Below are 14,997 nucleotides of genomic sequence, written 5' to 3' on the forward strand. Positions count from 1 at the left end.
ACATTCTTGCCAAAACCTTCACAGGCCCTATTTTAAGGAGGCCCAGCTCAAACGACCCATCACTTACCAATGAAGTCCAAACTTCTCAGCCTGGGATTCAAAGTACTTAATGTCGTCACTGTTAACTTAGCTAATTTATCTTTTATCTTTTCCAACTACACACCCCAGTCAAGACTATCTCCTCATTATCCCAACCATCCTTCCTAGCTTGCCTGCACAGTTCCCTCTTGTTGCTTCCACTGACAACTGCTTACTTTCAACATCCACAAATACTTCTGGTGAACCTAAAATACCTCCCCTGCCATGAGGGTTTCCCTCTACTTACAATCAGATTATCTGATCCTTTTGAATTCTGAAACATGTTACCTGTACCTCTTATGGAGCTCACCAGGTTCTATTTTGTTTCGCAAAAGGTATCCAAAAAGTGAGGAAACACAGAACTTGTTTTTGAATTGTATATTACATTTTCAAATAGTATGTTCCATATGTTTTCCTTCAGCCTCTATAAGCCTCTTCATGTGATGTACCTCACTTACCCTACATCTATGTGTGTTTTTTTTCTCCCTCTTCTAAGATCTGTAAGAGTAGAGACAGTACCTTCTTCACCCTTGTGTCCCGCCATCTCCAGCACAAAACAGGAAGACACGCCAGGCGTGGTGGCTCATGCCTGTAATCCCAGCATTTTGGGAGGCCGAGGCAGGCGGATCATGAGGTCACGAGACTGAGACCATCCTGGCCAACATAGTGAAACCCGTATCTACCAAAAATACAAAAATTAGCTGGGTGTGGTGATGGGCGCCTGTAGTACCAGCTACTAGGGAGGCTGAGGCAGAATTGCTTGAACCAGGGAGGCGGAGGTTGCAGTGAGCCAAGATTGCACCACTGCACTCCAGCCTGGTGACAGAATGAGACTCTGTTTCAAAAACAACAACAACAACAACAACAACAAACAAAACAGGAAGACACCTGCTACATACAGTACCTGAATATCTGGGCATCAGTTTTCTTCTTCAGGTATTTCACGCATTCTGTATACCCTATTATAAGATTTCCCAAGAACCATCATTTTTTGTGTGTTTTTTTTCCCTCAAAGATCAAACAATGCTCCACTCTTAGTGTGTACTTCATCAAATAAGAACTTATTAACTATCCAAAATAGTGGTTAAGTTACTCACATCCATCCAACACCTTTCTCACTGATATATGTCAACCCTGTTTAAAAAAACAAACAAAAAAACCCCAACATCTTAAACATATCAATCCTCACCATAAACCCGTAAGGGAGCACACAAAGATGGCTCCTACACACAAATGATCCACATGTAAAAGCTATTACCCTTTAGTACTGCTGCAAGCAAAGTTGATAAAACAAATTCCAAAAACAGAAATAAATACTATCCCAGATTACACATATGCACACTACGGAAGGCAGTGAGATAACCTGAATACAGGAACTTTTTTTAGGTTTCCTAAACATGATACAGAAGTTTATGACTAACAGATTCATGCTACAACATGGACGAACCTTAAAAATATGCTAAGTGAATGAGACACAAAAGGCCACATACTGTATGATTCCATTTATCTGAGATATCCAGAATAGGCACATTCAGAGACAGAAAGTAGATTAGTGGCTGCCAGGGCTGGGAGAAGGGGAAAATGGAGAGTAACAGCTAATGGGTATGGGGTTTCTTTTTGGCAATGATAAAAATATTCTGGAATTGGATGGCGATAATGGTCGTACCGTTTGGTGAATATACTAAAAACCACTCAACTGTACCCTTGATTAAGAGGGTGAACTTTATGACATGTAAGCTTTATTTCTATTTTTAAGGCGTGTTTTGAGTACACTGGCTGTTTTATCTACAAGAAAACTGTATTTAATGGGAATCTTATTTTGTAGTGTTGTTTTTTCAAACTGATCTAAACCGGCAGTTATAAACTGGCTCCTTACTAGTCCCTTTTTAAAACCAAAGCATTAATTGTTGTCAACAGTAGCTATCGACTTGTCAACGTTTACAAATACCTGTGGAGAGAGGTTTTGTCTAGCAATCTGGATTTCTGGCTTCCCAAAAAAAAAAAAAAAAAAATGGAGTTATAAAAATGCTAGGCACACCAGCACTGCAACAATGGCTTGGAGCTAGGCAGCACTAACATACTTGCTCCTATTTGCCATGATGTCCACTACTCCCTATTGTCTTTTAAACACTGAAGACTAATGTCAATTACCGTTTAGCTTACTGGCTGTGAGTCTGTGATCCCTAAACAATGACCTTCTACCCTTCTTATTAGGCTGTACTGATGGTAAATTAAAATGTAATAATGGATGGTTACATTTTAACAAACCAACTGCAAGAATAAAAACTGTAACACTGATATCTGTTAGAAAAAAACCCTGCAATTGTCACAAATTTATTCAAACTAAAGTGAAATTCAAGGAAAAAATGTGTCCATTCCTATAAACAGAAAACAAATTATTTTCGGTTTACAATTAAAAATCATTTTCATCTACTCATAGTCAGAAAGTAAGGCAGTAATAACTTCCTACCCCCATAATTAGGTGGTGGCACAAAATGAGAGAAAATTATCTTATTCAAATTGATCGGCTTTATAAGAACAAATTGTTTTACTTACTGATTTTGTTTTAACCATCTAGAACCCTCCTGATGCTTAAATGCACAAAGAAAAACAACCCTTTTGCATTTGTAGCTTATACGTATTAAACTGTATTTTACAAAGCCAGAAGAAAACAAAATACGAGGTGAATAGCGAAATAGACCTAGAAAAGTACATTCTACTACTTCCTATGTCAAGTGTATATAAGGCTTTTGAGCTAAAAGCTATGGCAAGTACCATCCAGCTTTAGAAGTCTATATGTCCTTATCTGTATCTTCTCCATTACTCCAAATAAAATAATCTAGCTGACCTGCTTTTCCTGTAGATGGGAAAGTATAAGAGTATTTGCTTTCCATTTCATTTTTACCATCATTTCCAATGGCTAATAAAACATCAACATATAAGATGACCTCTAAAAACAGCTATTCCCTTTAAATTAGGCAAAACCAAACTTATTTCTCAAAGTCTTCCAAAAGAGAGACCAGATGAGCCAATTACTTAGTAGTTTAGAGGTAAACCTCAATGTTCTTTCTCCCCAAACCATTAAGCTTACAGGTGACTTTTTTTATTTTTTGGGGCGACGGAGTCTCGCTGTCACCCAGGCTGGAGTGCAGTGGCACGACCTCTGCTCACTGCAACCTCCGTCTCCTGGGTTCAATCGATTCTCCTGCTGCAGCCTCCAGAGTAGCTGGGATTACAGGTGTGCGCCACTACACCCGACTAATTTTTGTATTTTCAAGAGAAACGAGGTTTCACCATGTTGGCCAGGCTGGTCTTGAACTCCTGACCTCAAGTGATCCGCCCGCCTCGGCTTCCCAAAGTGTTGGGATTACAGGTGTGTGAGCCACCATGTCTGTCCACAAGTGGCATTTTAAAGCTCAATATTACCACTGAATATTAATGGATATACATAAGACTGGAATGGCATCACAATTTTCTCACAACTGCAATTTCAAAATAAAATCCAGTTGCACCTTTGCTTAACACAATCCTGTTTCTGTTAAAACCCGATGGTGAATCAAATATGAGGCTCTCCTAAAAGTTCACCAAATTTCTAATGCACACAGTAATCTAAATCACAACAACAACTTTTTCAAAAATGCAGGACTAGAAACAAAGGAAAACATCGATCAGTCATTACTTCAACCACTAACAATGGAAGCACAAAGTGCGGTACTGGAAAACCTAGACCTCGAGTTTCACACTGTTAACAGTGTAAGATGCACGGCCTGTACTGGAATTAGCAGAAATGGTTTCTGCTATAACTGTGCTTTACCTGCCATTCTCTTAACACTGCTGTCCAGTAGAACTATCTGAAATGAGATAAATGTTCTATGTCTGTCCTATTCAATACAATAGCCAATAGCTACATGTGGCTACTGAGCACTTAAAATGTGGCTAGCAAAACTAAGGAACTTGGTTTAATTTTAATTAAATTGCTACATGTGGCTAGTGGCTCTCTTATAGGACAGAACAGTTGTATAATTTGAAATACAAGGTATAAACTGCATTGACTAAACTGTAGAGTTTTTCAAAGTATCGTGCCCTGATGTTAACACCAGGCAAGACCATTCCGATACCAAATGATACATAAGGTCAGCGATCAGCCTAAACATAAAATAAAATTCACTTATGAAATGAGAATTCTTGATATTACTTAGAGTCAGAATTGAAGGTGCAATATTTACTAAGTAATATAAAAAATACGTCTCAGGTTCTTCCCCAGTGTTTTTGCAAACAGGGTGCTCACTTTCAAAATAGTTTCCCAAAACATGCAAATTATTTTCCCTTCAAATCTGTTCAACATCTTCCGTTCAGGAAAACAAATGGCAAAAATAAGTTCTCAACACTAGTAAGTGTGCTGTGACAAATCAATGTGTAAATGTCACACATTAATTTTCCTTTTCCTTAAAAGAGGGTAAAAATGTTTGGCAGCGTCTGGATCTTTCAAAAGCCTTATTACCCATCTTTCCAAATGTTTAGGTGTACCAATCATTCAGATACAGTTGCGATTTCGTTACTGGATACAAAGTAGTTTTTTAGTTCCAGAGAGTTACAAGTCTTTTTGGCACAGGTATTCTTTGACCAGCTCTTCCTAAGTCAAGAAAAGTAACAAGATGGTGCACAAAATGTCAAAAGAAAACAAGTCTGGAAACTTGAATTGAGTAACTAGTGGCTAAGCGGAATCAATTGCCTTTAACCCGGAGAGAGAGTCCCTCGCACTACTCAGCCAAGCAAACAGAACAAGGTCGTGACCCTGGGTCACGGCCGCCAGCACCGCTCCCGCCCGGCAGCGGGAAGCCACCTGTTAGGCCCGAGCCTCACCTGGCAGGAAAGAGGAAGCGCTTGCCCGGCAGCTCGCCCGACGCGAGGGCGCTGAGCGTGGAACCCGCCCCTCTTGCTGCAGCGGCTAGACCCCCGGCGGCACGTGGGCTTCACCCGGGCCCCGGCGGCTCTGACAGGCGGGTCGCCCGCGGACCCCGGCCAGCCGCCTCGCGCCGGTCCCCGGGTCAGGACCCCCGTTTCCCTCGCAACCACCCCGCCGAGCGGGCGCCCAGGCGGCCCACCCCGCTGGTCCGCCCTGCTTCCTTTCCTTCCCGGACGGCGCGATCCCGCCCTGCAGCCCCTCACCTACCTGGTCGCGGAGTTTGAGGAACGCCATGGCGGTCGCCTCCGCGCCCACTCCAGCCTCCGCCGCCGCCTCCGCCGCCGCCGCCCGGCCCACCGCTCCCGCCCTAGTAGCCTTGGCCGCTGCCCGGGACCAGCGGGTCGGCGGCCGACTGCGCTGAGAAGACCGCGGGCAGGGGGCGGCACCGCCTCCCCGGCCGCCCGCCGCCGCCGCCGCCGCCGCCGCCGCCGCCGCCGAGAGGTGAGAAGCTCGGCCGGTCCCGCCTCCTCCTCTGAGGACTCCCCGCCCTCTTCCTTCCTTTCTTTCTCCTTCCCTCTGCTGCCTCCCCGAGCAGCCCTACCCGCCGCTGCCGCCGCCGCCTCCTCACGCCCCCTTCCCGAAATACCCTGGCAGCCCCCGCGGCCGCGCCGTTCCAGCCCGCGGCAGCGGCGGCATCCAAACTCCACAATATTACCACCACCGCCCGCCGCGATTGGCGGCCGCGCGGGGGAGAGGCCAGAGTAAGCCGAGCGCCCATTGGCCACGCCGCCGCGCTTGCTGGTGCCCCCCGCCTCCCGCGGAGGGAGGGGCGGGCGGAGGAAGCCGCAAGGGTGGGCGCGGAGCCGCGGCGCGGGCGGGGCGGGGGAGTCGGCAGGGGCGCGGGCCGGGGGAGGGCGGCCAGGTGTCCCGGCTCCCAGGCGCGCGCCTCAGGCGTGGTGGGCGGAGCCCGGGGCGGAGGTGGCGGCGGGAGGTGGGGAACGGCCCCGGACTCGCACGTGGAGGTGGAGCGCGGACGCCTCCCTCTGCCAGGGCAAGACTAAGGAGCTGGGTGAGGGACCGGAAGGGCTGGAAGGGGTGGGCACCTGGGGGCTGCGGCGAGTGGCGATGGGTGAGCTGGACTTGCACGTGGAGGCAGCGTGAGAATGCGCCCCTGGGTTTGGAGAGGGTGGGGAGCCAAGGAATGGGATGAGAGGTGGTCACGGAATGGGGGGCGCTGCTGTACCCCACGGGGGCTGCAGACCGAGACCGGGTGAGGGGCGGGGGTGATGCTGGCACTCTGGACGGAAGGGCGTCGTCTTCGCAGCCGAACAGGTTGTGGACGCCCAATCCTTTTCCTACCCGCAGTCCCAATCTGAAGCTAAGCTATGTGGTTTTCCCTTGAAAGCTCCCCAGCCAGGCTTGCTGCCTCCACCCCCTTCTTTCGCATCTGAAGGATTTTGCCTCCCACTCGACAGAAATCAATTTTCTTAAACATAAAAAAAAAAAAAGATGTGCAGGATTTCTAATAAATAGCATCCTTGGATGGAGGAGAAGAGGAATGACTCCCTCACCCTGCCACACACACCCCCACGCCACCCCGCAGCTCTGAAACGGCTTTTCTTTCTTAGGCAGCCGCACGCTGTTGCCATTCCAGGCTCGTGTGGGAGAAGATTGTTGTGCGCCTGGGTCTGTCCGCCCGGGCGGCTCCAGCCTCTGGTTTATACAAGGTGCAGATGGTTAAAACACAAACGTATGACGTCAGGCTCGGTTTTTAAAAGTCCCTTCTACCCCCTACATCAGTTGTGTCTCTTGGGATGGACTTTATTTAGAAAATCGATTCGAGCCTAATGGCAGCCTAGAGAAATGGAGATCTTCGTCAGGACTGTCAGATTATTGTAATGCTGCACTTACAACAAAAAACTTAGCTTTAGCCGCGCAAAAAAAAAAAAAATGAAAATAGAGTGCAAGATCAAAAACACACCTGGTTAACTGATAGTACGACGCTTCCAATTTTCTTTGACATATCCATGCCATGGTTCCATTGAAACAATTTCTTACCTAAAATTATGTCCCTCGTCGTGATATTTTCTACTTAAAATGGAGGAATTCTCATAACTGATCTAACCGTCATAATGAAGCTAAAAAGGAAATCAAACTGCTCTTGCTTTGCATTCTCTTCAGTAGCTCCTTTCCCCTTTATTTCAACTCCAGCAGATAAAATAGAGATACTATTTGTCACCCAACCCCTCCTTATCAGTTCATTGAGGATGAATGAGTTAATGTCGTGAAAGCATTTGAGTTCTCCAAAACAAAGGTGTTGTGATAATATTACTAGAGTACTTTGTGACTACAAATTAGCTTTGTGAATAATTACCCATGTGCCATATCCAATCGAGTTCTATCTTAGTCTAGGAGTGTTAGGATTTACCCTCATTTATGAGTAAGCCTGTTAAGCACTATGGATGTTGAGCCAGGAATTAATATATCCCTCCTCTTTCCCCCAAATAATCTCTCCTCTAGGTTAAAGTTCTAGAATTTAAAAACACAATGAGAACCTGATTAGGAACATGGCAAAGATGATTTTTTGGGAGAATGTAAGTGTGTTTGAGAGTATGAATTTATGGACTGAATATGCATTTTAATAGATTTTGTGATTGAAGCTAATGAAACTTAGAAGGGCTCTTTTGAAATTTTCTAATTAACAGTAATCAATGAAAATGTTTTATGATGCACCATCTGCGTTATAGTAGGTATGGAGCTCTCCTTATAGATGATGCTTCACACGTCGCTAGGTTCTCACCCTTCTGCACCGTGAACACCGTCGCTGGGTTCTCACCCTTCTGCACCATGAACACCGTTTAACTTCTCTTGTGTCTCAGTTTCAACGTTCGTAAAAAACTAAGCTTAACATTTCCTGGTGTACTCATCTTACACCGTCAGATAAGATAATGATATTAAAGGCTGTGGAAAACTCTGAAGGACCATTACACTATATTATTATGACAGCAACTACAGGGTACTTCAAAAAGTTTGTGGGAAAAAGAAAGGTTAAAATTAAAATGTAAACTTTATTTCTCAACATAAGATTTGTCAAGTTCAAGATGATAAGCAATGATACCAACCATTTAGTTCATCCTTAAAGAACTGAGGGTCCTGGGAATTTAACCATGTCAATGCAGTCTTTTTTATATTAATAATGTAATATTAATAACAGAAGAAAAATGCATGCCTTTTAAAGAATTGTTAAGATTAGGAAACAAAAATAAGTCAGAAGGAGCCAAATTAGGAGTATGAGGTGGATGCCTAACGGTTTTCCATCAAAATCCCAACAAAATTGCCCTTATTTGATGAGAGGAATGAGCAGGAGCAGTATTATGTTGGAGAAGGACTCTTTAGTGAAGCTTTATCGAGCATTTTCCTGCTAAAGCTTTGTCTAACTTTCTCAAAAACACTTTCATAATAAGCAGATGTTATTGTTCATTGTCCTGCTATAAAGTCAAGCAAAATGTGTTGAACATCCCAAAAGACTGTTGTCATGACCTTTGTTCTTGACTGATCTGCTTTTGCTTTGGCTGGACCCTTCCACCTCTTGGTAGCCATTGCTTTGATTGTGCTTTGTCTTCAGGATCATAATGGTAGGGCCATGTTTCCTCTGTTAAAATTATTTGAAGGAGTGTAGGAGTGTTTTAGGGTCTCGACCCTACTCATTTAAAATTTGTTGAAAGCCTTTCTCTTGCCTGAAACTGATCGGGGCCCAGTGGTTTGGGTACCCATTAGTTGAAAGTTTGGTGAACTTTAATTTTTCAGTCAGAATTATGTAAGCTGAACCAATTGAGATGTCTGTGGTGTTGGCTCTTCTTCAATTAGGGTACAAACAAGATATTTTCCTCACAAATTGATGTGGTCTGCCACTGTGGGGTTTATGTTTGATATTGTCTTGTCCCTTCTTCAAATTAGTTATCCATTTGTAAACTGCTTATTTTTTTGGGGGGGGGTGGGCATTGTCCCCAAAAACTATTCATAAAGCATCAGTGATTTCCCCATTCTGCCACCCAAGCTTCACCATTAATTTGATGTTTGTTCTTGCCTCAATTTTAACAGATTCATGTTGTTCTGATAGGGGCTCTTTTCAAACTGATGGCTTATCCTTCTTAGTGCTGCAGACTGTATCCTGTTCAGATACATTATAACAAGTTAATATTAAGTTTATGTTGGTGGAAAAAAATTGAAATCCAGCAAGACGCAGTGACTCATGGCTGTAATCCCAGCACTTTGGAAGGCCAAGACAGGTGGATCACTTGAGCCTGGGAGTTTGAGAACAGCCTGGCCAATGTGGCCAAAGTCTGTTTCTACTAAAAATACAAAAATTAGCCAGGTGTGGTGGCGCGTGCCTGTAATACCAATAATTTGGGTGGCTGAGGCACAAGAATCACTTGAGCCTGGAGGCAGAAGTTGCAGTGAGCCAAGATGGCATCACTGCACTCCAATCTGGGCAATGGAGCAAGACTCTGTCTCAAAAAGGAAAAAAAAAAAGGAATAATTAAAATCCATGCATATTTTTTCATAATATGCATTTCCCATGAACTTTTTTAACACCCCTTGTACATTTTCATAGCTGCTGAAAAAAATAGGAAAAAAAGTCTATACAACCAGGTGTAGTAGCTCATGCCTGTGATTCCAGCACTTTGGGAGGCCAAGGTGGGCAGATAACTTGAGGCCAGGAGTTTGAGACCAGCCTGGCCAACATGGTGAAACCCTATCTCTACTAAAAATACAAAAATGAACTGGGTGTGGTGGCACATGCCTGTAATCCCAGCTACTCAGGAGGCTGAGGCACGAGAATTGCTTGAACCTGGGAGGCGGAGGCTGCAGTGAGCTGAGATCGTGCCACTGCACTCCAGCCTGTGTGACATATGAGACTTTGTCTCAAAAAACAAAACAAAACAAAAAAAAACTGCAGTTGAGCCAAAACAAGGTTCATGTTCAAATTCTAATTTTTAAAAAATCTTCATTATAAGGCTATTCCTGCTTACAATGAACTATTTACATATTAGGGAAATTCTTAGCACCAAAAAAATAAAAACCATATCATTGAAGCCAATGGGGCCAGGAACTTAATTGTTGCCAGTAATCAATCAATTTTTCTCTCCTGTTTTCCACACGTCTCTTTCTTTATTATTACAGCCAGTAGCTCCACTGACACACTTTAAGTACTCTGCAGTGATAAAAAGAAAAGAGTCAATATTCCTGATACATCTGAAGAAATGACTAATTGGTTGGACTAGACTCAGGTGCTCATGCCTCAGCCAATCACTACTGCAAGGTCTTGGAGCTGATGACAGTCTCCATTCAAAATGCATGTCCAAAATGATAGAAGGAAAGATATTATACAGATGTGACCACCAGGGTATTTGCTGTGAGCTAGGCTGCCACACCAAATTTTATTTACTGTTCTACTACTGTTTTTACTGTTGGGCACTTGCACAGCACCTTATATGCTTACTTCATTTAAATTTTTTATTAACCTTTTTATGTTGGGAACGGGAGTCCAAAGAAATTGTGTGTTCCCAAAGTTACCCAGCTAATCAATGGCAGAGCCTGGATGCATAAGGACCTTGAAAGCCAGAAGAGCAGCTTATGTGGTAGGAAATAGATATATATTTAAGGCTTTTTAGGCAGATAATCCTATCTTATGAAAATGCATGTAATAGACTAACAAAGCAGCAAAAGGGCGAAGCACAGTGGCTCACACCTGTAATCCCAGCACTTTGGGAGGCCAAGGAAGGAGGACTGCTTAAAGCCAGGAGTTCAAGACCATCCTGAGCAGCGTAGCAAGACCTCATCTCTACTAAGAATAAAAGTTATCTGGGCATGGTGGCACATATCCATAATCCTAGCTGCTTGGGAGGCTGAGGTGGGAGGATCCCTTGAGCCCAGAACTTCAAGGCTGAGCAATGAGCTGTGAATATCCCAGTGCATTCCAGCCAGGATGACAGAGCAAGACTGCATCTCAAAAGAAAAGAAAGAAAGAAAGAAAGAAAAAAGGCAGCAAAGGTAAGTTCAGAGACCCAGAGGCTGGAAGTAGAAGGTCCAACATATATCTAAAAGAGTTTCAGGAGGAGAGAAGGAAGGAGAGGTCATCTCCAGAGATGTCTGAGAAATTTTCAGACTTGAAAAATGTGAGTTGTCAGATCAAAGGAGTACACTGTCTCAAGCAGAATAAATTTTAGAAATTGAGACCTGTACATAGTAGTGAAATTAAAGAATACCAAACATAACAAAATTATGTTAAAAGTTCCCACTGAGAAAAGTCAAATTACCCTAACAGAAATGACTTACCATCCTGTCAGCAGATTTGTCAGCAACAGTTGGTGACAGAAGATGATGGAAAACATTTTCAAAGTGTTAACAGACCAAAACTGAGAAACTAAAATTCTATACCTAGCTAAACCATCTTTCAAGAGAAAGGACAAAATAAACACATTTTCAAAATTTAGGATGCACACGTACTCATTGAAAGAAGTCCTAGGGAATATACTCCAACAAGAAAAAAGCTGAACCCTGAAGAAAAAAATAAACAATTTAGCAAATATCTTGGTTAATATGAATCAGTAGTATGTTTTTACGTGCTAGTATTTTGGAATTTTAAAACCAGGTGAAATTAAAATATCTATTAAAATATGGTAGATGATGGTAGGAGGGAGTTCTGAGCTAAAATATTCTAGAGTTATTTTATTCAAAGGCAATGAAATATTCCTTCACTTTAGACTTTAACAAGTTATTATATTGGTTAAGGTTCTTTGTTGTAAACAACAGAGTCCATGCAGGAATTTTAAAACTTTGTAACAAAATTATTGAGAGAGCTGGAAAAACAATCCTGGGCTAAACTTTTAGAAAAATGCGTAAAACCACGCCAGAACTAACTGGCATGCTGTTCCCATCAAACTCCAAATATGAGGAGCTCAACTTTTCTTCATTTGCTCCTGCTCCCAGTAGCAGTGTCAATTCTGTGTCTGGAACTTGATCTTGTAGCCAGGAGAGTAGTAACTGTCTGAAGAGCTTGTATCCTCACATTCCTTACATTTCCATGGGTACATCTAGTAAGTAGAGCCTGTGTCACAGGCCTGCATTCCAACTTCATGAGAGGCAGGAAATTTGAGTTCTCAATTCTATCCTGGGTAGGTAGAACCTATAATCAGAAAAGTATCCCAAATATAGGAAGGTTAAACATTTAAAGGTATTCACCAGAATAAGAGAAATAGAATGTGGAACTTTCAAACCTATAGAGAAAAAACTTAGTTAATGGAATAGTAGGCAAAAGAGATAAAGAGAGGCAAATTAACAGCACGATAGATAGGCAACTCAAATGAGATTGTACAAGGAAGTCTAACGATTTTGTTAATCACAATAAATATAAATGGATTCGACCTATCAATAAAAAAATGACAACAAACACAATCAGACTGGGTTTCTTAAAAAACCAGCTATTTGCAAGATATATGGTTAAAACATATTGCAAAAGTTTAAGGAAAGGATTTTAAAAGAACTGTATACCAAGAAAATATTAAGCAAAAATTATTCATCTAATAACAATATCAGACATAAGAATTTAAGGCAAGAAGGATTTATAGGAATTAACAAGTAATATGTAGTCATAAAAGGAACTATCCACCAAAAAGATAAACAGCCACCATGTAGTCATGAACGTGTGTGCATTTAACCACTTTAAGCAAAATTTGCTGAAACTGTGTAGAGTAATTGGCAAATGCCCGATTAAAAACAGGCCAGGTGTGGTGGCTCATGCCTGTAATCCTAGCACTTTGGGAGGCCGAGGCTGGCAGAACGCTTGAGGTCAGGAGTTCAAGACCAGCCTGGCTGACAAGGCAAAACCCCCTGTCTACTAAAAGTACAAAAATTAGTTGGGTGTGGTGGCACATGCCTGCCTGTAATCCCAACTGAAGGCTGAGGAAGAAGAATCACTTGAACCCAGGAAGTGGAGGTTGCAGTGAGCCGAGAGAAACAGACGAAAGGGTTGAATGCCATAAAATCAATAAGCTTGATATTATGTGAGAATATATGCACACACACATATGTAATCAGTAGTTCACACCACTCCCTCAAGACACTAAGTCCAGCCATCTTAGAGGTGAATTTTACCAAACGTGACCTTTTCTTTGTTTTGTTTCACAAATAGAAGCTAACATCAACTGTGTTAACACCAAGATTCCTGATGTAGCAAATGCTTCTCAGATACCTTTTATTTCAGCCCAACCCTCTGACATCCAGGTACAATTATTTTAAAAATAGGGCCATTCAGAACCATTTCATTTATTCAAAAGCTTTTTCAAGAGGATCTCTGCTTAAGTACTACAAGTATCTCTCTGCTGCTGACATCTTTTCTCTGGTTGAAGTCGATGAAAGATATAAATAATAGACTACGTAAGAATAATATGCAACAATTGTATACATAGTATAATATAAACTCTAAAAAATAAACAAAAACAAGCAAACATCTATGAATAGGAAAAAACTAAAGACCAGAAGACAGTATACCGTAATATTAAATGAAATTATGTTTGACAGAAGTATGAGTCATTTCTTCATTTATCTGTATTTTGCACTATTAGTGAGAAATCATTAGTTTCCAAATATGTTGACATTTTATATAAACTTAAATTTTAATAATTATATTGCCACATTGGAATAAAAAAAGACATGACACACAATGAAAATAACCATCAGAATGGTGAAAGAAATTCTCACTGTATCAATAACATTGGTTATTAATGAACTAGACATCTCCACTAAAAGGCAGATATTATCAGACTGAATACAACAAGATATACACCTGAGATTCAAGGACATAAGTAGGTTGAAAGTGAAAGATGGAAAAGATACATTATGCAAATAGTAACCCTAAGAGGTCTGGAGTGGCTACATTAATATCAAAATAGTAAACTAAACTCAAGAAATATTACTGGAGACATTTTGATAAGAAGTCAATACATTTAGAATAATAAATGTTATATAAGAACTGACCTCCAAAATAAACGGATGAAACAAATTCACCGATAGTAGAGATTTCATTTAAAAAACCATTTATAATATCATTAAAAAATACTTAGGAATAAATTTAACCAAAGAGGTGAAAGACTTATATGCTGAAAACTATAAAACATCATGAAAGAAATTGAAGAAGACACAAATAAATGGAAAGATATATTGTGCATGTGAATCAGAAGAATGATTATTGTTAAAATGTTCATACTATTCAAAGCAATATGCATATTTAATGCAATCTCTATCAAAATCCTGATGGCATTCTTCATAGAAATAGAAAACAATCCTAAAATTTGTAAAGAAAAAGAGAAAAACAAAACTGGAGGCATCACACTTCCTGATTTAAAATTACATTACAAAGCTATAGTAATGAAAATAGTATGGTACTGGCATAAAGACAGACACATAGACGAGTGGAAGAGAATACTCCAGAAATAAATCCAAACATACGTGATTAACTAATTCTCAACAAGGCCACCAAGAGGACATAATGGGGAAGGGATGATCTCTTCAGTAAATGGTGCTGGGGAAACTGGATTTTCACATGCAAAAAAATGAAATTGGACCCTTTTACCATGCACAGAAATCAGCTTAAAATGGATAAATGATCTGAACATAAGACTTGAAACCATAAAAGTCCTAGAAGAAAACATAAGGAAAAAGCTTCTTGATACAGCCTTGGCAATAATTTTTTGGACATCACACCAAAAGCTTGGGCTACAAAAGCAAAAATAAATAAATGGAGCTATATCAAACTAAAATGCTTCTGTACAGCAAAGGAAACAAATAAGAAAATGAAAAGGCAACCTACAGATGGAGAAAAAATATTTACAAACCATATCTCTGCTGAGGGGCTAATATCTAAACTTCAGAACTTACACAACTCAATAGCAAGAAAACATATAAGCTGATATAAAAGGGCAAAGGACCTGTTTCTCCAAAGATGACATAAA

The 14,997-nt window shown here is 41.4% G+C and overlaps 1 protein-coding gene across 5 annotated transcripts in view; it reads right to left on the reverse strand.

The window, feature by feature from the left end:
• ANKRD28 (ankyrin repeat domain 28) overlaps nucleotides 1-5,731 on the reverse strand; it is a 188,130-nt gene extending 182,399 nt beyond the window's left edge. Inside the window, exon 1 of one of the 5 annotated variants that reach the window (XM_038002901.2) lies at nucleotides 5,252-5,731. Coding sequence is in view for 2 of the 5 variants with exons in the window: in XM_008009212.3 (XP_008007403.1) it covers nucleotides 5,252-5,278 (27 nt within the window). In the remaining 3 variants the exon portion in view is untranslated. The remainder of the gene's footprint in view (nucleotides 1-5,251) is intronic. The other 4 variants (XM_008009212.3, XM_008009218.3, XM_008009215.3 and 1 more) reach the window with 4 other exon arrangements.
• Nucleotides 5,732-14,997: the final 9,266 nt, after the last annotated feature.

Source organism: Chlorocebus sabaeus, chromosome 15 (assembly GCF_047675955.1).
Source record: "Chlorocebus sabaeus isolate Y175 chromosome 15, mChlSab1.0.hap1, whole genome shotgun sequence".
In the NCBI taxonomy this organism is placed as follows: domain Eukaryota; kingdom Metazoa; phylum Chordata; class Mammalia; order Primates; family Cercopithecidae; genus Chlorocebus; species Chlorocebus sabaeus.